General features: G+C 44.0%; 1 protein-coding gene across 4 annotated transcripts in view; it reads right to left on the bottom strand.

The window, feature by feature from the left end:
• The window catches only part of LOC140195036 (mediator of RNA polymerase II transcription subunit 30-like), a 137899-nt gene that overhangs the window by 5574 nt on the left and 105618 nt on the right, over positions 1-26707 (bottom strand). For 2 of the 4 annotated variants that reach the window (XM_072252651.1, XM_072252628.1), the window contains exon 5: positions 9110-11451. In XM_072252651.1, coding sequence (XP_072108752.1) covers positions 11356-11451 — 96 coding nt within the window. In that variant the 3' untranslated portion in view covers positions 9110-11355. Of the gene's footprint in view, positions 1-5599; positions 5762-9109; positions 11452-26707 lie in introns of those variants that run through there. The other 2 variants (XR_011885345.1, XM_072252642.1) reach the window with 2 other exon arrangements.

Raw genomic sequence — 26707 nt, forward strand, 5'->3', positions numbered from 1 at the left:
GACAAACGTTCCTCATATGTTAACCCTCTCATTCCCGGAATCATTCTAGTGAATCTTCTCTGAACCCTCTCCAACGTCAGCACATTCTTTCTTAAATAAGGAGACCAAAACTGCCCACAGTACTCCAAGTGAGGTCTTACCAGCACCTTATAGAGCCTCAACATCACATCCCTGCTCCTGTGCTCTATTCCTCTAGAAATGAATGCCAACATTGCATTCGCCTTCTTCACTACTGACTCAACCTGGAGGTTAACCTTAAGGGCATCCTGTACGAGGACTCCCAAGTCCCGTTGCATCTCAGAACTTTGAATTCTCTCCTCATTTAAATAATAGTCTGCCCGTTTATTTCTTCCGCCAAAGTGCATAACCATACACTTTCCAATATTGTATTTCATTTGCCACTTCTTTGCCCATTCTTCTAATCTATCCAAGTCTCTCTGCAGACTCTCTGTTTCCTCAGCACTACTGGCCCCTCTACCTACCTTTGTATTGTCAGCAAACTTAGCCACAAAGCCATCTATTCCATAATCCAAATAGTTGACGTACAACGTAAAAACCGGACCCCTGTGGAACACCACTGGTAACCAGCAGCCAACCAGAAAAGGATCCTTTTATTCCCACTTTCTGCTTCCTGCTAATCAGCCAATGACCTATCCACGTATGTAACTTTCCCGTAATTCCATGGGTTCTTATCTTGTTAAGCAGCCTTCTCCTGTAATTTTCTCCTGTAATTCACATCAGTTCTCTTCAGGTTTTCCAACTTGCCTTACTGTATCAGTTCACATACTTTTGGGGAGTAAGCCTGCATGGATTCACCCTATCTATACCCCTCATGGTTCCTTCAGGTTGTTCTAGTGGGATATGACCCCACTACCTATTAAATGTGCCTTGACAACCAAGTCCAGCCCTTGGCCTTCATATTTGGCTTAGCTATTAAGCCCTGCAGAACCACTTCTACTGACAGGAGAAGGGGCAAAGGCGGCTTACTGGCGCTTCATAACCAGTCGCTTAGGGCAGATGGGGCTCGTCAGCTGTGGTTGGCAGCTTATCTAGCAGAAGCAAAACTCTGATCTCAAACCTCCTTTGCCTTGCCTTTTGGCTATACCCTCTCATAGGGAAGCCTTCAGGAGTAAATCCCAAGGGAAAAATCCAGAGCTGGCGTCCCTAACACAGTCTTCTGTTGAATTCAACACTGACTGACAACTCTGGCGACTCTGCTGGTGCCAAACAGTATTGGTCTCTGCCGTTTCTTTGGGTTCATCAGATGCGTGGAGAGGGGGAGCTTGCTACATGGGCAACAGCTTGTTCTCCAGTTTGTACTGCCCAGGCTTGTGTATCTAGACAGCTAGGATGCAGCCTTGATCAACGGAGGCCTCGGACACTGCTCATAATTTTGCATACGTCTATAAGATCTTCCCTCATACTCCTGCATTCTAGGACATACAAGTCCTAATCTATTCAACCTTCCCTTAAAAGATTTTGCAGCAGAATAGTTCATTTGGCCCACCGAGTCTTCTCCACCACTCCATCATGATTGATTATCTCTCCCAACGCTATTCCCTGTCACCTTTGACACCCTTACAAATCAAGAACCTATCAACCTCTGCTTTAAATATACCCAACGATTTGGCCTCCCCAGCTGCCTGTGGCAATGAATTCCACAGCTACACCCCCTATGGCTAAAGAAATTCCTCCTCATCTCTATTATAAAGGGACATTCGTATATTCTGATGCTGTGAGGGGAATGCTGAAGTTGGATGTATCAGTATTACAGTGGAGTAAAGGGATTATTAATATTACAGAGGCACGAGAGAGGAACTGCCGAAGTTGATTGCAAGCAGACACGAGCAGGGATGATGGCAGAACAGCAATGGCTGAAGTTTTGGGAGAAATTTGGAAGGCACAGGATTATATACATCCTAAAGAAGGAGTAGTCTAAAAGGCAGGATGACACAACCATGGCAACAAGAGAAGTCAAAGCCAAAAGGAGGGCATATAATAGAACACAAATTAGTGGAAAGTTAGAGGATTGGAACACTTTTAACAACCAACAGAAGGCAACCAAAAATTGTTATGAAGAGCGAAAAGATGAAACGTGAAGGTAAGCTAGCCAATAATATCAAAACGAATACCAAAATTTGAGGCGAGCATAGATATCAGACCGTGGAAAATGACGCTGGAATGGTAGTAATGGGGGAACAAAGAAATGGCAGACAAACTTAATGAGTGTTTTGCATCAGTCTTCATTGTAGAAGGCACAAGCAGTATGCCATAAGTTTGAGTGTGCCGGGGGCTGAGGTGAGTGCAGTTGCTATTACTAGGGAGAAGGTGCTTGGAAAGCTGAAAGATCTGTAGGCTGATAAGTCACCTGGACCAGATGAACCTCAGCCCAAGGTTCTGAAAGAGGCAGCTGAAGAGATTGTGGCATGGTTCTGGAGGATTGAAAAATAGGAAATGTCACTCCACTCTTCAAGACGGGAGGGAGGCAGAAGAAAGGACCTCAGTGGTTATGAAGATGTTGGAGTTGATTGTTAAGGATGAGGTTTAGGGATACTTGGAGGCACATGATAAAAAGGTCTAGGACCTGAGGGCACAGCCTCCATTAAGTACAGAGAAATTTCTTTAGCCAGAGGATGGTGAATCTGTGGAATTCATTGCCACGGGCTGCTCTGGAGGCCAGGTGGAGATTGGTAAATTCTTGATTAGTCATGGTGAGAAAGGTTAAGGGGAGAAGGCAGGAGAATGGGAAATGGATTAGCCATCATCAAATGGTGGAGCAAACCTGATGGGCCAAGTGGCCTAATCCTGCTCCTAAATCTTATGGTCTTATATCGAGCCTGCAATGCACAGGATCAACAGAGGCTGCAAATGCTCGTAGACTCAGCCAACTCGATCACGGACACAACCCTCACTGCCATCGAGGACATCTTCAAGAGGTGTTGTCTGAAGACGGCACCATCTATCATTGAATCTCTCACCATCAGAGACATGTCCTCTTTGTATTACTACCATCAGGGAGGAGGTACACGAACCCAAAGACCAACACTCAGCACTTTAGGAATAGTTTCTTCACCTCCGCCATTGGATTTCTGAATGGTCCTTGAACACCACCTCACTATTCCTCATTTGCACTATTTATTTATTATAACTGAACAATTTTTATGTCTTGTACTGACCTGTTGCCACAATACAATTTTCATGACATACAGTAGGTGGATGATAATGAATTTCCATTTCCACACTGACTTATCCGTCCTTGACGTTTCCCATTGCGTGCTGAGGCCCAACATAGAGTGACACCATCTCATCATCTGATTTTCTGAGATCCCCCATGCCGTCCCAAATCACCTGTGTTCACATTTCAGTCTCTATACTTCCTTTCTTCCTGATCCCATTGACCAACTATATCCATTCATTACACCCACAAAATTCACCTCCCTCACCACCCGCCCCCCCAAAAAACACACCTTTTTTTAATCTTCTAATGATCTGCATTATCACAATCCTCACATCAGATCCCACCGCCGGCGGTCTTTGTGTTCCCGCCCTCCCTGGCTCCATTTACCTTCTGCCTTAATGTATCGCCCTCCAGTCTGTCTTCCAAATCCTCTACACCACCCACACCCTTTTCCAACTCCACCTGTCTGTCATTTCTTATAGAACCATAGAATATTACAGCACAGAAACAGGCCTTTTGGCACTTCTTGGCTGTGCCGAACCATTTTTCTGCCTAGTCCCACCAACCTGCACCTGGACCCTATCCCTCCATACATCTCCCATCCATGTACTTGTCCAAGTTTTTCTTAAATGTTAAAAGTGAGCCCGCATTTACCACTTCATCTGGCAGCTCATTCCACACTCCCAACACTCTGTGTGAAGAAGCCCCCCGCCAATGTTCCCTTTAAACTTTTCCCCCTTCACCCTCAACCCATGTCCTCTGTTTTTTTTCCTCCCCTTGCCTCAGTGGAAAAAGCCTGTTTGCATTCACTCTATCTATATCCGTCATAATCTCCCTCACCTTTTTCCCCCCAATCAAAGCCTCCCTGTTCTCTTTACATTGGCAATCTCCTCTCTGTCCTGGCCCAAAACTAAGACAATTCCCCTCACCCACAGTCCGGGCAGCAGGAGTACACCTTTTATGAAATGGAGAATAAAACCACAGCTACAAGGACCCTTCGCCCTTTGGTGACCCTGCGACCTGTCTCGGTGGCCGACGTTAGGCTGTCTTTCAAGGTGGCAGGGTCTAATGGAGTCCTGTGCCAACCAGCTGGCAGGGCCATTCAAAGACATCTTCAATCTCTCATTGCTACGGTCAGAAGTTCCCTCCTGCTTCAAAGCGGCAACAATTATACCAGTGCCCAGGAAGAAAGGTCATTGTCCCACAGCACTCATATCTATGATGATAAAATGCTTTGAGAGGTTGGTCATGGATACAATCAACTCCTGTCTCAGGAAGGACCTTGACCCATTACAATTTGCCTATCACCACTATAGGTTCACAGTAGATGCTATCTCAATGGCCATCCACGTAGCCTTGGATCACTTGGACAACGCAAATATCTATGTCGGGATGCTGCTTTTTTGACTATAGCTCACTATGTGACACCATCGTCCCTACAGTTCTGTTCGGAATGCTACAGAACCCACGCCTCTGTATCTGGACCCTTGACTTTCTAACGGGAAGACCACAATCTGTGTGGATTGGTGATAACATCTCCACCTCGCTGGCCATCAATACTGGCACACCACAGGGGTGTGCACTTCGCCCACTGCTCTATTCACCTACACCCACAACTGTGTGGCTAGGTGCCACTCAAATGCCATCTATAAACTTGCTGATGATACAACCATTGTTGGCAGGTTCTCAGATGGTGACGAGTGGATATACAGGAGAGAGATATACCAGTCAGTTGAGCGGTGTTGCAGGAGCAACCTGGCACTCAACGTCAGCGAGACCAAACAGCTGACTGTGGACTTCAGGAAGGGTAAGACGAGGGAACACCTACCATTCCTCATTGAGGGATCAGAAGTGGAGGAGTGAGTAGTTCCAAGTTCCTGGGTGTCAAGATCTCCAAGGATCTGGGGGGGACGTCGACTCAGACCACGAGAGGCCTGCGACGGGCATTTTCATGCCTTACAAGGCGCAGATTGGAAATCTGTGTGGGGTGCCACTCCTCGCACAGACTAGAACAATGTGTGATTAAGTGCCTTGCTCAAGGGCACAAACACGTTGCCACAGCTGAGACTCGACCTTGAGATCACTAGCCGAACGCCTTAAGCACTTGACCACCAGGATCTAACCTGGTTCCAACATATCGATGCAGTTAATAAGAAGGCAAGACAGCGGCTGTACTTTATTTGGAGTTAGAGGAGATTTGGTTTGTCAACTGAAAACACTCGAAAATGTCTACAAATGTACTGTGGAGACCATTCCGTGTGGCTGCATTACCATCTAGTATGGGGTGGGGTGGGCGTACACATTCAGCAAATTAGGAACAGCTTCTTCCCCTCGGACATATTGAACCCATGAACAGGACCTCACTACTTTATTTAGTTTTTTTTGCATGACTTATTTTAACTGATATATATACATACGTACCGTAATTCAGTTCTGTCTATATTTATCATGTATCTCATTGAACTGCTGCTGTAAAGGTGATGAATTCCGACATATGCCAGTGATATTAAATCTGATTGTGATTCTGAGGGATGCACTGGAGCTCGCTGCAGTCACTGCAAGGGTTTGGTGGGGAAGGACTGTCTGTAGCAAAGGTATATGATTAAACACATTAAAAATATTGTTTGGTGTAGATAAAACAGCAATTGCTCCCATCGCCAAATAATAAATTTATCCACTGTAAGACTGCTACTTTGCAGCCCTTTTGTTTCTATAAATATTATTTCTGAAGAACATCAATCCCAACTTGGTATGTGTTGTTGAACAACACACAAAATACTGCAAGAGTTCTGCAACTCAAGCAGCATCGATTCTCCCAAATTTCTGTCAATGTACAATGGAGGGGGTAAGGTTGTAGTAGGTGGGGGGGGGGAGAGTGAAGTCAAGATGATTAACGGTTAGCTTAGTTTGTCACATGTACATCAAAACATCCAGCTCAGAGAGAGGCAACAGAAGAAGAGTTCTGCACCATGGTAGGTGTGGGACTTGTTGAGGTGCAGGCACGGGGGGGGAGGGGTTCAAAAGTAGGCCCTTGCTAAGGACAGAGTGATCCCCACCTCAGGGAATGGAGGTCAGAGGAGACGATGAAGACACGGTAGGGGTTCAAGCTGGGGTCAAGAGAGGAGAGGAGGTTGGAGAGGTCAGAGGAAGATGAGGGGTCAGGAAAATTGGGTGGGACGAAGTGGGGGAAGCTGTGAGAGACCAAGACTGGGTGGGGTGCAGCAGTGGAAGAAAAAGAACAAGAGGACCCAGCGAGCGGTCCTGCAACCCTCAAACTTGGCAGCGTCAAATGTTTCTTGAATTACAGCAACAATTATACTGTCGACTGTTTATCCCTCTCCATAGATGCTGCCTGACCTGCTGAGTTCCTCCAGCATTTTGTGTGTGTTGCTTTGGATTTCCGTCACCTGTAGAATCGCTCGTGTTTATGATTTGTTGTTCCATTCCTCTTCAAGGAATGTCTACCCTGAAGAAGTTTAAATCTTCTCTTTGACAGGAGATCAGTGAGACCCTCTCTCACTGCTGCCCCCATGATCTCTGCTGCCCTCCCACCCACCTTCTAGCTACCCTCCTTCCCCTCCCCTCCCCTCCCCCCCATCTTTGTTATTCTTCCCCCTCCCCTTCCTTTCCAGTTCTGAAGAAGGGTCTTGGCCCGAAATATCGACTGTTTTTCATTTCTTTAGATGCTGTCTGGTTCCAAGTTTGTCAAGCCGAGAAGCGGTAGTGGGGACAAGCTCCCACTACCTAAAAGTGCTCCTCACGGCATGCACCTGAACTAGCCTCTGACAACCAAGTCCAACTCCTGGCCTTCTCGTGTGGTTTAGCCTCTAAGCCCGGCGGATCTGTTTCTACTGACAGGAGAAGGGGCGATGGCGGGTCCTGGGGCCTTAAAACCAGTGCATCGGGTAGATGGAGCTCGTCAGCCTGGGAAGGCAGTCCATCTAAGAGAGAGAAAACTCTGATTTCAAACCTCCGCTGCCTTGCGGCCATACCCACTCATGGGAAAGGCTTTGGAAGTAAACCCTGAGGACAAATCCAGAGCTGGGGTCCCTAAGGCAGTCCGACATTGTCTTCAACCTCGTTCTGGCAACTCCTGCGATGGCACTGGTGCCAAGCTGTATCGGCCCTTGCCCTTCCCTTGGACAACATCGGTGCTGTGGAGGGGAGACTTGCTGCATGGGCAACTGCCTGTCTTCCATACAACCTTGCCCAGGCCTGCGTCCTAACCAGGCGCAGAACCATGGTCTCGCGAGACTAACGGATGCCGCCAAAGATGCTGTCTGACCCGCTGAGTTCCTTCAGCATTTTGTGTTGCTCTGGATCCCCAGCATCTGCAGAATCCCTTGTTATTTATGATTTGCTGTTTAACTATCACCAGTTTTTATGCTCATATGTTGACGGTAAAGAGATGTCACTTGGCGTGCCATGCTCGACTTGGAATGCACACATTAAACAGCGTTACTTACTTTCCAGGGTTCCTGGCTACACTCGTTTCTTTGAATCTGAGGCGAATTATTGGGCATTCCACCTGGTGGACAGCATTAATGGGGGAATAGCATGTGTTGCTTAAAGAGAGAGGTGGTGTTGGTGAGAGGAATAAAGCAAATCTCCGTATCTACTCGGGATTTGGCAGCAATGCACTCCAGCATCAGACACAATTTTGGAATACTATGCGCCCACAGTACAGAGCGTGGCTTGGTAGTGTAGTGGTTTAGTCATAGTCATACTTTATTGATCCCGGGGGAAATTGGTTTTCGTTACAGTTGCACCATAAATAATTAAATAGTAATAAAACCATAAATAGTTAAATAGTAATATGTAAATTATGCCAGGAAATAAGTCCAGGACCAGCCTATTGGCTCAGGGTGTCTGACCCTCCAAGGGAGGAGTTGTAAAGTTTGATGGCCACAGGCAGGAATGACTTCCTATGACGCTCTGTGTTGCATCTCGGTGGAATGAGTCTCTGGCTGAATGTACTCCTGTGCCCAACCAGTACATTATGTAGTAGATGGGAGACATTGTCCAAGATGGCATGCAACTTGGACAGCATCCTCTTTTCAGACACCACTGTCAGAGAGTCCAGTTCCATCCCCACATCATCACTAGCCTTACGAATGAGTTTGTTGATTCTGTTGGTGTCTGCTACCCTCAGCCTGCTGCCCCAGCACAACAGCAAACATGATAGCACTGGCCACCACGGACTTGTAGAACATCCTCAGCATCATCCGGCACATGTTAAAGGACGTCAGTCTCCTCAGGAAATAGAGACGGCTCTGACCCTTCTTGTAGATAGCCTCAGTGTTCGTAGACGAGTCCAGTTTATTGTCAATTCGTATCCCCAGGTATTTGTAATCCTCCACCATGTCCACACTGACCCCCTGGATGGAAACAGGGGTCACTGGTACCTTAGCTCTCCTCAGGTCTACCAGCATCTCCTTAGTCTTTTTCACATTAAGCTGCAGATAATTCTGCTCACACCATGTGCCAAAGTTTCCTACTGTAGCCCTGTACTCAGCCTCATCTCCCTTGCTGATGCATCCAACTATGGCAGAGTCATCAGAAAACTTCTGAAGATGACAAGACTCTGTGCAGTAGTTTGTGTAACGCTTTACAGCCCAGTTCACTTCCTGCTGTCTGTAAGGAGTGAGTACATTCTCCCCACGACCACACGAGTTCCCTCTTGCATTCTAAAGACGTACGGTTTGGGGTTAGTAGGTTGTGGGCGTGGGCTGCTCAGCACAACCCTTGGACTGTGTAGGTCGTTAACACAAGTAACGCATTCCACTGCACATTTCAATGTACGTGTGACAAGTACAGCTAATCTTGCCTGAGTGGAACAGTTCGAACGCAATACTCCACGGTCACATCTTGCAGCCTTTAATATTCAGAACAATCAAGGACAAAGTGACACAGAAGAGATACTACACTCCGAATGTTTCAATAATAAAATGCAAGTTTTAATCTTGATAAAACAGCAGTGATTGACCCTACTCATCAAAGGTCTCATCAGATTATCTTCCTCTATGTACATCAAGGTTCAGCATTGGCAAGCACTCATCTGCCTTCCAAAAACTAAGACCCTGAATAAGAGTACAACTATATATTATAAAATATAACTGCTTTCAAGGCTGTATTTTCCACGTATAATTAGCCACAGTAAGCTAACTGGGCTTGTTCTTGTGACCCTTTATGTGAACAACGTTGCCTTGTTAATGATGGTAATTACTTTTTAGAATTATTTTCTATAAACTTTCAAAACAGCTGTTTAAAGTTGCTCACTTTTTATTTATCAAAAAAAATTAATTTTATAAAACAGGTCTTAAATTATCTAAAATATTTTTACAGCACCGTGAAACAAATTAACTGTGAAATATTGAATTATCAAAATAATGCTTTGGAGCTTACCAGCAATAAGCTACTAATTTTCCAGAAAAATTCCCCTAAACATTAGGATTTCTAAACAACAAGCAGGAATTCTTTAAGGCTGATTTATACTTGTGTGTACTATTTACGCCATAGCCTACGCAAGTGGGCTACGCTGTTGTGAGCATTTATACTTGTGCGTTGGCATGTCTGCGTCGCTCTGCAATTCACCACCAAAACGCTAGTTGGCGGTGGGGTTTCTATGCCACTGTGTTGAGTTTCTTCGTGTTGAAACGCAACACGAAGAAACTCAAACTTCAAACAATGGCGACTGAAACTGAAGGAGGGTGAATTTTCTGTGCTTGTCCGGCCACTGAGAGACATGGACGAGGAAATGCATTACAAATCTTTTCGGATGTCGGCAGGTAGATTTGATGATTTGGTTCATCGTCTCCAACCATTTATTTTGCATCAGTGTACGCACAGTGTACTCAGAGACTGGCAATCAGCATTCGAGTTTTAGCTTCAGGTGCAAGTCAACAGGCTGTAGCAGCTACAAACTGGCTTCAAGCACAGGGTCCTCCATAATTTCGGAGGTCTATACAGCTTTATGGAAAGCATTGCAGCCAGAGTTCCTTCCCTGCCCTTCAGTTGCCCGGTGGCAAGCTATTGCAGCGTAGGAGGAACTGTGACGCTACCAAGCGGACCAATCACAGTTGTTTCGGTCTGCGTCGCCGAGACACAGTTACATTTTGGGAGAGGTGCACGTTAGGCTATGGCGTACAGTACAGTGTAGGGTACGCTGCTACACTGTACATTTGACGCACAAGTATAAATCAGCCTTTAGCTAGAGGGTGTTGAATCTGCGTTATTCACTGCCATAGATGGCTGTGGAGGCCAAGTCACTGGGTGTATTTAAAGCAGAGATTGATAGGTTCTCCATTAGTAAGGACGTCAACGATTACAGGGAAAAGGCAGGAGAATGGGGTTGACAGCCATGATGGAATGGCGGACCAGACTCGATGGGCCAAATGGCCCAATTCTGCGACTAAATCTTATGGTCTAATGAACTGGAATGGGATTTCTATGCAGAATATTTAGACTAAAATAGGGCTTTGCAGATCAGGACTGATGCACTGGAAGTCTATAGTTGGTTGGGCACGATTAAAGTCTAAAATCATTTTGAGTGTGTGGAATTTCAAAGACAGCCGCAGTAAACATTACAGATTCTAACACCAGGGCATCAAGAAACAAAATGCTCGATCGCAAATGTAGCACAGATTCTCAAAAGAACAATAAACACAACCTGATAAAAGGCAGAAAGGTAAACACACTAATCCTCTCGCTGTCAGCATCTCAGTACAGGAATGCCAGTCTGAACGAGCTGCCACATATTTTAAATTCTCCTCTTATACAGTGGCCCTGCTTCCCTTCAGGATTAGTGTTTCTACCCTCTATTTTAGTAAGAGTGCCAAAGGTTACGGGGAGAAGGCTGGAGAATGGGGTTAAGAGGGATAATAAATCAGCCATGATAGAACTGATGGGATGAATGGCCTAATTCTGCTTCTATGTCTTATCATCTTTACCCTGCCAACTGGGCAACTGCTACACGAGTACATTAAATATGCTCCCCAAATTAACAGACTGCTCACAAAGTGACATTCAGCTCGCTGTGCACCCCATCCCAGGGGACTGAGTATTTGCATTCATGCTTCAAACGGGCTTCAGGCAGCACCCTTGGTCATTAGGTGCTGCACTGGTTAGCGCCATCAACACACGTACATTCAAAGCACCGACAGGCGTCACGGCCTCGCTCAGTTTCTCATCGCCAGCATCGCGTTAATGTCCCAAATTAGGTTGCGGAGTTGATCCATGATTTGCTTCAGCTGCTGGTTTTTCAGTTTAAGCTTCTGCAAGGAAGAAGACAACACAAATCTGGTTAAATATCTCCTCAGTAACTATAATTTCATAGACACAGGAACAGGCCCTTCAGCCCACAATGTTGTGCCAAACCAGCTAGAAAGTAAATTTTTAAAAACCCACTCAGTGGTTGAGGTTCAGCTTCTTCGCCCTGCCGTCTGATTTTGGAATGGACATTGAAACCAGAAACACTACTTCACTACTTTTTTATTTTTGTTTTTGCACACGCACACACATACGCACGCACACACACTGGGAAGTTTGTGAACCCATAGAATTTTCTCTACTTCTGCACAAAAATGACCTAGAATGTGATCAGATCTTCACGTAAATACTAAAGAGAACCCAATTAAATAAGTAACACAAAAATCATTATACGTGTTCATTTATTTTTGAGAAAAATTATCCAATATTTGCCTTCTACAAATGTTATTTGGAGTCAGGTGTTCCAATCAATGAGATGAGATTGGAGGAACACACATCAAAGTTGCTGGTGAACGCAGCAGGCCAGGCAGCATCTCTAGGAAGAGGTACAGTCGACGTTTCCGGCTGAGACCCTTCGTCAGGACGAAGTCAGAGTCCTGACGAAGGATTCCGGCCCGAAACGTCGACTGTACCTCTTCCAAGAGATGCTGCCTGGCCTGCTGCGTTCACCAGCAACTTTGATGTGTGTTGCTTGAAATTCCAGCATCTGCAGATTTCCTCGTGTTTGAAATTGGAGGTGTGGGTTGTAGAGGTGCCCTGCCCTATAAAAAAACACATACTAAGTCAGGTTACTGACAGAGCCTGCTCTTCTCAAGAAAGATCTGTTTATGTGCACCATGCCTCGATCAAAACTTTCAGAGGACCATAGGAGAATTGTAGAGATGCATGAAGCTGGAAAAGGCTACAAAAGCATTTCTAAAGACCTGAGTGTTCATCAGTCCACAGTAAGAGAAATTGTCTGCAAATGGAGAAAACTCAGTACTGTCACTACTCTCCCTGGGAGTGGGCATCCTGCAAAGATCACATCGAGAGCACAACATGCAATGTTAAAGGAGGTGAAAAAGAACTCAGGGGTAACAGAAAAGACGTGCAGAAACCTCTAGAACTTGCTAAAGTCTCTGTTCATGAATCTAATATAAGAAAAGCGTTGAACAAGAATGGCGTTCGTGGAAGGACACCATGCAGTAAATCACTGCTCTACCAAAAAAACTTGCTGCATGTCTCAAGTTTGCAAAAGACCACCTGGATGTTCGACAACGCTTCTAGGACAATGTTCTGTGGACAGATGAGACAAAAGTTGATTTTTTTGGCAGAAATGCATATTCTTATGGTTGGAGGGAAAAGGGCACTGCACACCAACATCAAAACCTCATCCCAACTGTGAAGAATGGTGGAAAGGAAATCATGGTTTGGGACTGCTTTGCTGGCTCAGCTCGCAATCGTTGAGGGGACAATGAATTCAAAATTGTATCAAGACATTTTACAGGAGAATGTCGGTGTAGCAGTCCGTCACCTGAAGCTTAATAGAAGTTGGATAATGGTACCGACAATGATCTGAAAGTCAAGAGTACATCAATAACAGAATGGTTTAAAAAGAAGAAAATTGGTGTTTTGGAATGGCCGAGTCAAATCCTTAATCCTCAGTCCTACAGAATGCTGTGGAAGGACCTGAAGCAAACAGTTCATGCAAGGAAGCCCACCAACATCCCAGAGTTGAAGCCATTTTGTATGCAGAAATGGCCTAAAATTCCTCCAAGTTGATGTGCAGGACTGATCAACAGTTACCAGGGGCATTTGATTGAAGTTATTGCTGTACATGGGGGATCACACCAGTTACTGAAGGCAAAGATTCACATACTTTTTCCGACAAATACATGTAAACATTGGATAATCTTTCTCAATAAGTAAATGAACAAGTATAATGTTTTTGTGTTACTTATTTCATTGGGTTCTCTTTATCTAGTTCTAGGACTTGCGTGAAGATCTGATCACATTTTATGTCAATATTTTTGCAGAAATAGAGAAAATTCTACAGCGTTCACAAACTTTCTAGCACCACTGTATAAAACCTATTCACGGTTTTTTTTTCTATATTATTACGTACTGCTGCCGCCAAGTTAACAAATTTCACGATATATGCCGGTGATATTAAACCTGATTCTGATTCCAAAACCTAATCCCTCCTCTCTACACAATGTCCATATTCCTCCATCTTCTTCATATCCACGTGCCCATTTACATGTCTCTTAAAAGCCCCTAATCTATTTGCCTCTACCACCATACCAGGCATCCACCACTCTCTGAGTAAAGAACTTATACTTTACTTTATATTTTATTGTCGCCAAACAATTGATACTAGAACGTACAATCATCACAGCGATATTTGATTCTGCGCTTCCCGCTCCCTGGATTACAAATATTAAATATCTAAAATATTAAAAATAGTAAAATTTAGTAAATATTAAAAATTTAAATTATAAATCATTAACAGAAAATAGAAAAATTGAAAGTAAGGTAGTGCAAAAACACCAAAAGGCAAGTCCGGATATTTGGAGGGTACGGCCCAGATCCGGGTCAGGATCCGTTCAGCAGTCTTATCACAGTTGGAAAGAAGCTGTTCCCAAATCTGGCCATATGAGTCTTCAAACTCCTGAGCCTTCTCCCGGAGGGAAGAGGGACGAAAAGTGTGTTGGCTGGGTGGGTCGTGTCCTAGATTATCCTGGCAGCACTGCTCCGACAGCGTGCAGTGTAAAGTGAGTCCAAGGACGGAAGATTGGTTTGTGTGATGTGCTGCGCCGTGTTCACGATCTTCTGCAGCTTCTTCCAGTCTTGGACAGGACAACTTCCATACCAGGTTGTGATGCACCCTAGAAGAATGCTTTCTACTCTCACATCACCTTTGAAACTACCCCTTCACCCTCTGGTATTAGACATTTATAGCCAGGGAAAAAGATACTCCCTGTCTACTCTATCTATGCCTCTTATAATCTTAGTAACCTTGATCAGATCTCCCTTAGCCTCCACCGCCCCAAAGAAAACAACCCAAGCTTCTCAAGCCTCTCATGACAGCACACACCCTCTAGACCAGTCAGCATGCTGGTAAACCTCTTCCGCAGCCTCTCCAAAGCCTCGACATCCTTCCTACAGTGGGGCGACCAGAACAGTATGTAACAGTCCAGATGTGGCCTGAGATTATGGCAATACTATAAGGTTACTATAATCCCATTATGGGGTGTATGGTGTGTCCAGGGAGGGAGAGCACCTCGTATCCATTCTGAGGAACTTAATCACTTTTGATCCCCGCTGGACACTCAGCTCTCGCCTGTGGCTGAGTAGCTGTTTGCACGAGACACCCTGGTGAGATAGAAACATGCCTGTCCTGGCACGCAAAGCCAGCTCTGACGGACTGGGCAGCCGAGATCTCCGGTGAGATCCAATGGCCAAGAAGGTGGTACTGCAACGCTCCACGGAGAGTGAAAGGCACAGGAGACGTCATGGTCATCCACTGCAACCAAGGAAGATCCCAGTTTGTGATGCTCGTTCCCGGACTTCTGGGGTCAAGAGACTGGAACTGCCGCAGTGCAACGGCTTTTCCACTTTAATAACTCTCCCACATACTTCTCTTGTCGTTGTCAGAAATGACGGGCAATCACCACTATAATCTCACGATCACCGACTGCACCGTTCCAAAAGGGACTCACTGCCCACACGGTAGACGGCACTCCCAGCAAATAATCAATGGGGAAACAGTTCCACACATAATACTCCCCTTGGCGCAGCACGGTAGCATAGCAGTTAGAGTTAGTGTCAGGCTAATACAGGTGCCAGAGGTAAGAATGGGGTTCCATTCCCGCCGCAGTAAGGAATTTGTACATTCGCCCCGTGACCGCGTGGGTTTCCACTACATGCTCTGGTTTCCTCCCACATTCCAAAGAGATACGCAGTCAGCGTAAATAAGTTCTGGGCATGATATGTTGGCATGGGAAGCATGACAAAACAGGAGAGCTACCCAGCACAATCCTGGCTGATTTGTTTTGATGCAAAGGATACATTTCATGGAATATTTCCATGTACATATGACAAATAAAGCTAATCTTTTCGAACAATCATTTTACCATTGTAGGATCACGATGCACATAATGTTATGTACAAAGCCAAACACTGGATTTTTCCTGAAGAGTGCAATAACTTCAGTAGCGTTAGTAAACTGCAGAAGTTGGGTGCGATTAGAAACAAAGGCCAGGATGTTTGATAACATTAATATGGATTTGTCTCCTTTGCACCATCATCATTCTGAATGCTTGTTCATTTTAAATCACTTTGAAATGTCCATGCTGAAGTGGTGAAAGAAGAATTTATCAAAACATAAAACCATGAGGAATATTCACACTTATTTCTCCTTTCATTCCACACTGTGACCCCCACCACCCGGGCCATGCCCTCTTCTCACTACTTCCAACATTGGGCAGGAGGTACCGGAGCCTCAGGTCACACACCACCATGTTCCAATCAGACTCCTGAATTGGTGCGGATAGCTTCACTCACTACCACTCTGAAATGATCCTACAACCTACAGGCACACTTTCAAGGACTCTATACAACTTTTGTTCTCAGTATTTTTTATTTGCAGTTTGTGTTCTTTTGCACATTGGTTGTTTGCCAGACTTTGCGTGTAGTTTTTCATCGACTCTACTGTATTTCTTTGTTCTACTGTGAATGCCTACAAGAGTATGAATCTCAGGGTAGCATACTGTGACACGAGTGTTTGTTCGTGGTCCTCTGCTGCTGTAGCCCATTAACTTCAAGGTTCGACAGAAGCTCTTCACTGTTGTAGCATGTGGTTATTTGAGTTACTGTCACCCTGAACCAGTCTGGTCATTCCCCTCTGACCCCTCTCATTAACAATACATTTTTGCTCACTGGATGTTTTTCGTTCTTGCACCATTCTCTGTAAACTCTAGAGCTGAGTTCCCCAACCTGGGATCCATCGACCCCTTGTTTAATGAATTGTTTCAATTCAGAAAATTTTTTGATCTTAACCAATTTGGGCTAGCGATTCCTATTTTAGGTAACATATTTTTTCCTCCCTCTTTTACGGATCGTGCTTTTCAAATTTGGAAGACTAAGGGTATTTCACGGTTTTTGGATTTATTTTTAGATGGTTCCCTTATGTCTTTTGAACAATTATCTAATAAATATAATTTATCAAGAATACATTTTTTTAAATATCTACAAGTTAGAAATTTCCTAAGTACTATACTTTCTTCCTTTCCAATGCTTCCTCCTACATACATTTTAGATACTATAATTAACCTTAATCCATGTCAGAAAGGTGCATCGGCTATTATTTATAATATTATTATGAAACTTAGGAAAGCTCCATTTGATAAGATTAGGTCGGATTGGGAACAAGAATTGGGTTCTATTATTTCCGTGGATGACTGGGGGCAGATTTTACAATTAGTCAATACTTCCTCTATCTGTGCTAAACATTCCCTAATTCAATTTAAAGTTGTTCATAGAGCACATATGTCTAAAGATAAATTAGCTCGCTTTTATTCTCATATTAATCCTTTTTGTGATAGATGTCCGGGGCAGATAGCCTCTTTAACTCATATGTTTTGGTCTTGTCCTCCTCTGGAAACTTTTTGGAGAGACATTTTTAATATTATCTCCAAGGTATTGAATATAGATATCTCTCCTCACCCTATTACTGCTATCTTTGGACTACCTAAAATTTCCAGTAATCTTTCTCCTTCAGCCCGTAGAATGATTGCATTTCTTACTTTAATGGCGAAAAGATGTATCTTACAACATTGGAAAGAGCTTAATGCTCTTAAACCTTTTTTTGGTTTTCTCAGACGATATTATGCTTGAACTTGGAGAAAATTAGAAGCAATCTTTATGACTCCTCATTTAAATTTGAACAGACCTGGAGATCTTTTATTCAATATTTTCATTTAATGTAATATATACCCTTGTTTTTTTTACTGTTTTTAATGGAGGTCGGGATTGAGGACGTGATTTTAAGTTTTTTAACTCTGTTTGGTTTCAAGTTAGCCTATTGCTTTGCTTTGCTTTTAGTTAGTTGCACGGTGGGTTTTTTTTTTCCTTTTCTCTATTGATATATAGATAAATTAGTATACTATTATGTTACCTTGGTACGTTATATTTAAATTACATTGTTTGTATTTTTTTTGTATTAATATCTCCTGTAATTTTATTATATTCTAACAGTGTATTAGTGCCTATATGGCTTACCTTTTTGTATACTTATTCAATAAAAAGATTTAAAAAGAAAGAAAAGAATGAATTGGTCTACGGCATAAAAAAGACAGGGCACCACTGCTCTAGAGACTGTTGTGCGTGGAAATCCCAGGAGATCAGCAGATTCTGAGATACTCAAACCACCCCATCTATCACCAACAATCATTCCAGTCAAAATCTTTTTTTCCCCGCATTCTGATGTTTGATCTGAACAACAACTGAACCTCTTGACCATGCGCGTGCTTTTATGCATTGAGTTGCTGCCACATGATTTGTTGATAAGATATTTGCATTAGTGAGCAGATGTATATATGTACCTAATAAAGTGGCCACTGAACATCTAAGTACTTTGTTAACAAATTTACCCACATTGATGATGGACTCCCAACCTCAATCTACTTTGTTATGATCTTGGACCTTATTGTTTACCTGCACTGCACTTCCTTTGCAGCTTTTACACTTCATTCTTCATTCTGTTACATTTTTTAAAAACCTTACTCTACCTCAATGCACTATCTAATGAATTTATCTGAAGAACCAGTATGCAAGACAAATTTTTTCATGGTATCTCAGTACATATGATACTGGGATTGAAGGGCTTGTCATATGAAGACTGTCTGATGGCTCTGGGCCTCTATTCACTGGAATCCAGTATAACGAGCAGGACCTCATTGAAAGGCCTCGATGGTGTGGATGTGGAGGAGATGTTTCCTATGGTGGGAGAGTATAGGACCAGAGGACACAGCCTCCAGAATAGAGGGGAATCTTTTTAGAAAGGAGATGAGAAGGAATTTCTTTAGCCAGAGATTGGTGAATCTGTGGAATTCGTTGCCACAGTAAGCTGTGGAGGCCAAGTCATTGGGCATATTTAAGGCAGAGGTTGATAGATTCTTGGTCAGGGCATGAAGAGATACGAGAAGAAGGCAGGAGACTGGGGCTGAGAGAAAAATTGGATCAGCCATGATGAAATGGCGGAGCGGACTTGATGGGCCAAATGGCCTAACTCTGCTCCTACATCTTATGTTCTTATAACAAACCAATTCTAAATGTGGCTATGTTATTTAAATATGATCTGACTGTGCAAAACAAATCCAGCTACTCGATAATGAAGAAGCACCTCAATCTACGATGGGTCTCCCCGATGTAGAGGAGGCCGCACTGGGAGCCACCACATATCGTAGGTGACCCCAACAGACTCACAGGTGAAGTGCTGCCCCAGCTGGAGGGACTGTCTGCAGATTACAGACCCTAAAGATTCAGTAGATGCTGGAAATCTATTACAATCTATTACACAGCCAAAATGCCTGAGGAACTCAGCAGGTCAAGGCAGCACCCCTGGAGGGAAATCAGCAGGAAAGGAAGGGAACAGAAGGCAAAATAAGAAGATGGAGGAGGGCAAAGGAGAACAGGCTGGCAGGTGAAGCCAAGTGAGGGGGAAGGTGGGTTGGCGGGGATGAAGTGAGAAGCTGGGGGGGAGGGGTGATAAATTTGAAGAGGAATGAAAATGCGATTTCAGACCAAAATGTTGACTCTTCCATTGGGCAGTAGATACCAAAGCTCCCTAGTACAATACGTTGGAATCTTTTCCTCACTGTCTACCCTGTTACAACACTGCACTTCATTGTCTACGTGGACTACACTTTATCGGTAGTTGTAACATTTTATTCTGCATTCTGATATTGTTTGACCCCGTTCTGTCTCAATGCACTGTGTAATGATCTGATCTGTGTAACAGTATGCCAGACAAGTTTTCATTATATCTCAATACGTGCAACAATAATAAACCATTTTCAATTCTAATTCCTCCCACTCGACCTGATAAGCTTTTTCCCCAACAGAATCTGTGTTGTTCTACATTCTGGCATCAGCAGTGTCTCATGTCTCCTTTTTAAGTTTTATTTTTTTTTAGATGTCAGATAAAACCATACACTCGTTAGAGTTATGCAGTCAGAGAAAACTAGCACAAAAACAAGCCCTTCAGCCCATCAAATCTACACTGAACCATTTGAACTGCCTACTCCCATCGCCCTGCACTGGGACCATAGCCCTCCATACCCCCACCATCCATGTACCCATCCAAACCTCTCTTAAATGTTCAAACCAAAATTACCTTCACCACTTGTGCAGGCCACTCCTTCCACACTCTCATGACCGTCCGAGTGAAGAAGCTCCCCCTCATACTCTCCTTAAATTTTTCACCTTACACCCTTAATCTGTGACCTCTAGTCATAGTCCCACCCAACCTCAGTGGAAAAAACCTGCTTGCACTTACCCTAACTGTACCCCTCTTAATTTTGTATACCTCTATCAAATCTCATACCCTCTGGAAAGATTGAGGGGAGCAAACCTAGAGGAAGACCTCGACTTATGTACATCAAAAGCATGGCCAGGTGGCTACACATCGAGGAAACGGAAGTCATCCAAAAAACGAAGGAAAACCATATGGAAAACCATGGTCACCAAAGTCCGCATCGGATATGGTACCCAGACAGACAGAGAGACTATCAAATCTCCTCTCAACCTTCCAAATTCCAAGGAATAAAGTCCTAATCTATTCAATCTTTCCTTATAACTCAGGTCCCCTGGTACCAGCAATATCCTTGTAAATGTTGTCTGTACTCTTTCAATCTTACTTACACCTTCCCTGTAGGTAGACCAAATCTGCACACAATGCTCCAAATTAGGCCTCACCAACTTCTTATACAACTTCAACATAACATCTCAAATTAATCGGCTGACAGATTGGTATATGCGTTCACATATGTAATGAACTCAGGTCTCCTTCTGGTTCAATTGATTTCCATTATGCACATTTTAAAACATCTATCACGCAATGACAATGTCCCCACCATTAAGCACATCTACATGGAGTACTATTGCAGGAAAGTAGCATCCATTGTCAAGGACCCCCACCATCCAGGCCATGCTCTCTCCTTACTGCCGCCATCGGGGAAAAAGGCACAGGAGCCTCGGGATTCACACCATCAAGCTCAGGAACAGTCAGTAGCCCTCAACCAGAGGGGATAACTTCACTCACCCCAACACCTAACTGTTCCCACAACCCATGGACTCTTCATCCGATGTTCTTGGTATTTATTGCTTTTTTTCCTCCTTTATTTTCTTTTTATTCTTTTTGTATTTGCACAGCTTTTTAGTCTTTGGCACATTGTTTGCCTGTCTTGTTTATGTGCAGTTAATTCTATTGTGCTTCTATGTATTTACTGTGAATGCCCACAAGAAAATCAATCTTACGGTTGTATATGATGACATATATGTACTTTGATAATAAATTCCCTTTGAACTCTGAACTTACTTTTTCCTTGCTGTTTGATTCTTGGCCCTACACTATATTTCATCTCGCAAACATGAGGAAATTTGCAGATGCTGGAATTTCAATATGTGTGTTACTATATTCCATCTGTCACTGTTGCCCATTCTCTCAAACTGTCTAAAACCTTCTGCAGACTCCCTGCTTCCTCAACACTGCTCGCCCCTCCACCTATCTTCATATCATCTGCAAATCTGGTCACTGATATAACTTCATCTTTATCCTCAGCTTCACTACATTTTTTGGCAATATTTTACATCTTCTGCTCTGATTAAAATGAAAAGATTAGCTTTATTTGTCATATGTGCATCAAAACATCGAAACACACAGTGAAATGTGTCGTAACCAGGACAACCTGAGAATGTGCTGGGGGCAGCCATACTTCCAGCGTCGACATGGCACGCTCGTAACTCACCAACTAATCATACATCTCTGATACCGGGGAGGAAACTGAAGCACCCAGACGAAATCCAACATGATCACGGGGAAAAAGAACAAACTCCTTACATATAATGGTAATGGTAAAGGATGAGGTTACAAAGTACCTGGAGGCATATGACAAGATAGGCAGAACTCAGCGTGGATTCCTTAAAGGGAAATCCTGCCTGACAAACCTATTACAATTCTTTGAGGAAATTACCAGTAGGCTAGACAAGGGAGATGCAGTGGATGTTGTATATTTGGATTTTCAGACGGCCTTTGGCAAGGTGCCACACATGAGGCTTCTTAACAAGACAAGAGCCCATGGAATTACGGGAAAGTTACATACGTGGATAGAGCGTTGGCTGATTGGCAGGAAACAGAGAGTGGAAATAAAGGGATCGTATTCTGGTTGGCTGCCGGTTACCAGTGGTGTTCCACAGGGATCAGTGTTGGGGCCGCTTCTTTTTACATTGTACATCAACGATTTAGATTATGGAATAGATGGCTTTGTGGCTAAGTTTGCTGACGATACGAAGATAGGTGGAGAGGCCGGTAGTGCTGAGGAAACGGAGAGTCTGCAGAGAGACTTGGATAGATTGGAAGAATGGGCAGAGAAGTGGCAAATGAAGTACAATGTTGGAAAGTGTATGGTTATGCACTTTGGCAGAAAAAATAAACGGGCAGACTAGTATTTAAATGGGGAAAGAATTCAAAGTTCTGAGATGCAACGGGACTTGGGAGTCCTCGTACAGGATACCCTTAAAGTTAACCTCCAGGTTGAGTCAGTAGTGAAGAAGGCAAATGCAATGCTGGCATTCATTTCTAGAGGAATAGAGTATAGGAGCAGGGATGTGATGTTGAGGCTCTATAAGGTGCTGGTGAGACCTCACTTGGAGTACTGTGGGCAGTTTTGGTCTCCTTATTTAAGAAAGGATGTGCTGATGTTGGAGAGGGTACAGAGAAGATTCACTAGAATGATTCCAGGAATGAGAGGGTTAACATATGAGGAATGTTTGTCTGCTCTTGGACTGTTATTCCTTGGAGTTTAGAAGAATGAGGGGAGACCTCATAGAAACATTTCGAATGTTAAAAGGCATGGACAGAGTGGATGTGGCAAAGTTGTTTCCCATGATGGGGGAGTCTAGTACGAGAGGGCATGACTTCAGGATTGAAGGGCGCCCTTTCAGAACAGAAATGCGAAGAAATTTTTTTAGTCAGAGGGTGGTGAATCTATGGAATTTGTTGCCACAGGCAGCAGTGGGTGTATTTAAGGCAGAGATTGATAGGTATCTGAGTAGCCAGGGCATCAAAGGTTATGGTGAGAAGGTGGGGGAGTGGGACTAAATAGGAGAAAATGGATCAGCTCATGATAAAATGGCGGAGCAGACTCGATGGGCCGAATGGCCTACTTCTGCTCCTTTGTCTTATGGTCTTATGGTTTAGAAACCGACTGTTGAACGCTGGTGCTGTAAAGTGACCGTGCTAACAACTAAGGTTCAAAAGCTCAAAGCACAGTTTATTATCAAAGTATGTACAGAAGCATAGACATAGAAACACAGAAAATCTGCAGCACATTACAGGCCCTTCGGCCCACACTGTTGTGCTGACCATGTAACCTACTCTAGAAGCTGCCTAGAATTTCTCTGCCGCATAGCCCTCTATTTTTCTAAGCTGCAGGTACCTATCTAATAATCTCTTAAAAGATCCAATTGTATCCGCCTCTACCACTTTCACTGGCAGTGCATTCCACGCACCCACTTTATACTTTATAGAGTGTATACTTTATACAACCTTGAGGTTCATCTCCTTACAGGCAGTCACAAAACAAAGAACTCCAATAGAACCCATTACAAACATAAGATGACCAAACATCCAGTGTGCTGAGAAAAAAAAACCAACAAATTGTGCAAACAGCAATCAGAACTGAAGTTCACAAAGCCAGGCATCACTGCAGCCGATCCAGAAATCCACTAGTTACAGGCTACGGCCTCAGTTTAGCCGAGATGAGTAAAACCCGCACAGCAGCGAGCCGAATCAGCCCATCTCTCACCTTCGACCCCGACACCCCAGGTCATTCCTTGCCCTCTGGCTTGGGCTCTGCCACCTCAATTCGGCCAGTACTCAACCTTTCCAATTTGGCTCGGTTCCTAATCGGCCAAACCTCAGTTCCTTTCTTGCCTCAGACACACTGCATCCATCCTGCCCCAGCGAGATTCTGGCCATACCACAAAAATGCCACACCCCATACACTGTTTGCAACAACGGTTTACCAGAAAAAGTGTGAATAACGAAGCTTTTACTTGCTTTGTTTGTTTCATTAGCTACCAGCAAGTAGCACCATCTTTATCTATGCATTTATTTGAGATACAGCACAGAATAGGCCATTCCGACCCTTCGAGGCATGCTGTCCAACAATCTCCCAGTTTAATCCTAGCCCAGTCACAGGACAATTTACAATGACCAATTAACTTACCAACTGGAATCGTGCTCTGCTGCAATGCAGGGATTTGATAATACCTTTAACTATGCTTTACAGTCACATCTAGATCACTTTTGTTGCTTTTTTTCTCCTCTAAAAAGGGGTTGTATTGTTTGTAAACCTCAGTACTTTAAAAAAAAATTTTTACTCATTCCACATGCACAAGTGATATCTGATTCCCCAAATCCAACAGAACAAAATCACACTTCATGCCTTTAACACTTGTGCTATATATTGTTAAGACTTGCTTCAGACTGAAGTAAATCACTTTCAAATTATATGCACTGTGGAATTCTACTGTATTAGGGTCAATTCTTCTCGAGGCCCTTAACTATCAGCTCATTAATTAACCCTTTCTCATTACACTGTACTAGATCTGAAATAGCTAGTTCCCAAACAAAAACAAAATCAAACACAATTTACATGCTATGTAATTTATATCCAAGTATAATGCTTTTGATCCACAGAGCTGGGTGCAATATCATGGACAGGAAGGCAATGGCTAATATGAGATTTATTGTCATAGAGAAGAACAGCTCAGAAACAGGCTCTTCGGTCCATCGAGTCCATGCCAAAACCATTTAAACTGCCTACTCCCATTGACCTGCACCAGAACTATAGACCTCCACACCTCTACCGTCCATCAAAACTTCTCTTAAACATTGAAATCGAGCTCACAAACCTCTCAAATATCCCTGAAGTATCTGCCTCCACCAACAACCCCGGTAGTGCTTTGAAGAAGGGTTTAAATTAGCTCAGCAGGGAAATGGGAACCCAAGAAGTTATAGTCATAGAGCACCATAGCAGGGAAACAGGATCTTCAGCCCATCTACCTTCTGCTGGTCCCATCAACATGCACCTGGACCATAGCCTTCCATACCCCTTCCATCCATCTGTTTTACACAGACACAGATTGTTGTGAGTGCATGGACTGCACTTGCCAGGGATGGTGGTAGAGGCTAAGGGTGCATGGCAGCGTAACATTATTTCTACGCCAGCGATCAGGGTTCAATTCCTGCTGCTGTCCATAAGGAGTTTGTACATTCTCCCTGCGACCACTTCGGTTTCCTCCAGGTGCTCCAGTTTCCTCCCATATTCCAAAGACAAATGGGCTAGGGTTAGCAAGTATGCTGTGTTGGTTCTGAAAGCACAGTGACACTTGCAGGCTGTGCCCAGCACATACTTGGTACAGTAACACACATGAAAGTTGCTGGTGAACGCAGCAGGCCAGGCAGCATCTCTAGGAAGAGGTACAGTCGACGTTTCGAGCCGAGACCCTCCGTCAGGACTGACTGAAAGAAGGGATAGTAAGAGATTTGAAAGTGGGAGGGGGAGGGGGAGATCCAAAATGATAGGAGAAAACAGGAGGGGTAGGGATGGAGCCAAGAGCTGGAAAGTTGATTTGCAAAAGGGATATGAGAGGATCATAGGACGCGAGGCGTAGGGAGAAAGAAAAGGGGAGCGGGGAATCCCAGAGGATGGGCAAGGAGTATAGTGAGAGGGACAGAGGGAGAAAAAGAGAGAGAAAAAAATATACATAATAATAATAAATAACGGATGGGGTACAAGGGGGAGGTGGGGCATTAGCGGAAGTTAGAGAAGTCAGTGTTCATGCTATCAGGTTGGAGGCTACCCAGACGGAATATAAGGTGTTGTTACTCCAGCCTGAGTGTGGCTTCATCTTTACAGTAGAGGAGGCCATGGATAGACATAGTAGAATGGGAATAGGACGTGGAATTAAAATGTGTGGCCACTGGGAGATCCTGCTTTCTCTTGCAGACAGGGCATAGGTGTTCAGCGAAACGGTCTTCCAGCCTGCGTCGGGTCTCGCCAATATATAGAAGGCCGCATCGGGAGCACCAGACACAGTACATCATCCCAGCCGACTCACAGGTGAAGTGTCGCCTCACCTGGAAGGACTGTCTGGGGCCATGAGGAGATACTTGGACAGTGTTGGTCGCTGACACAAATCACATATTTCCTCTGTACAACACACACAATGCTGGAGGAACTCAGCGGGGCTAGGCAGCATTTATGGAAAAGAGTACAACCGTTTCGGGCCCAGACCGTTCTACAGGACTTGTATTGCGATATTTCAATGTGACAAATAAAGCTAATCTTGATCTTTAAAACAACAGGGACATTTAGAAGCCTCTTAGGCACATGGATGATACAAAAGTGGAAGGTCACATGGGAGGGAATGCTTAGGATAGGTTAAAATGTTTGCACAACATTAGGGGCTGAATGGACTGTACTGTGTTGTAATGTTCTGTGTTCTGCTATACTGTAAAGATGTCACAGATGCAGGAACAAAAGGAGCTGTTTGCTGTATTAATTCCTGTGAGTAACCACACCAAAATCTGTGGTTAGACACCCACAACATTTGCATTCTTTGAGTGACACATTTTTCAGTTTTACATCATTGAAGTGAGAACTTAGATCACAATGAGTGTACAAAAGGCTTTAGAAACCCCACGCTCAGAGCTCTTAGAGTGGTAAATAAAAGATATGATGGTTCCTTAAGGTTGTTATAGCCAGGGGGTGGTAATGGGGACAAGCTCCCACTACCTATTAAATGTTCCCAATGGCGTGTATATCAACTAGCCTCTGACAACCAAGCCCGGCTCCTGGGCTTTTACATGTGGCTTAGCTACTAAGCCCAGCGGAACTGTTTCTGCTAACAGGAGAAGGGGAAAAGGCTGGTAACTGACCTTAAAACCAGTCGCTCCGGGCAGATAGGGTTCATCAGCTGTGGTTGGCAGCT

The sequence above is a fragment of the Mobula birostris genome, chromosome 1, assembly GCF_030028105.1.
Source record: "Mobula birostris isolate sMobBir1 chromosome 1, sMobBir1.hap1, whole genome shotgun sequence".
Taxonomy (NCBI): Eukaryota; Metazoa; Chordata; class Chondrichthyes; order Myliobatiformes; family Myliobatidae; genus Mobula; species Mobula birostris.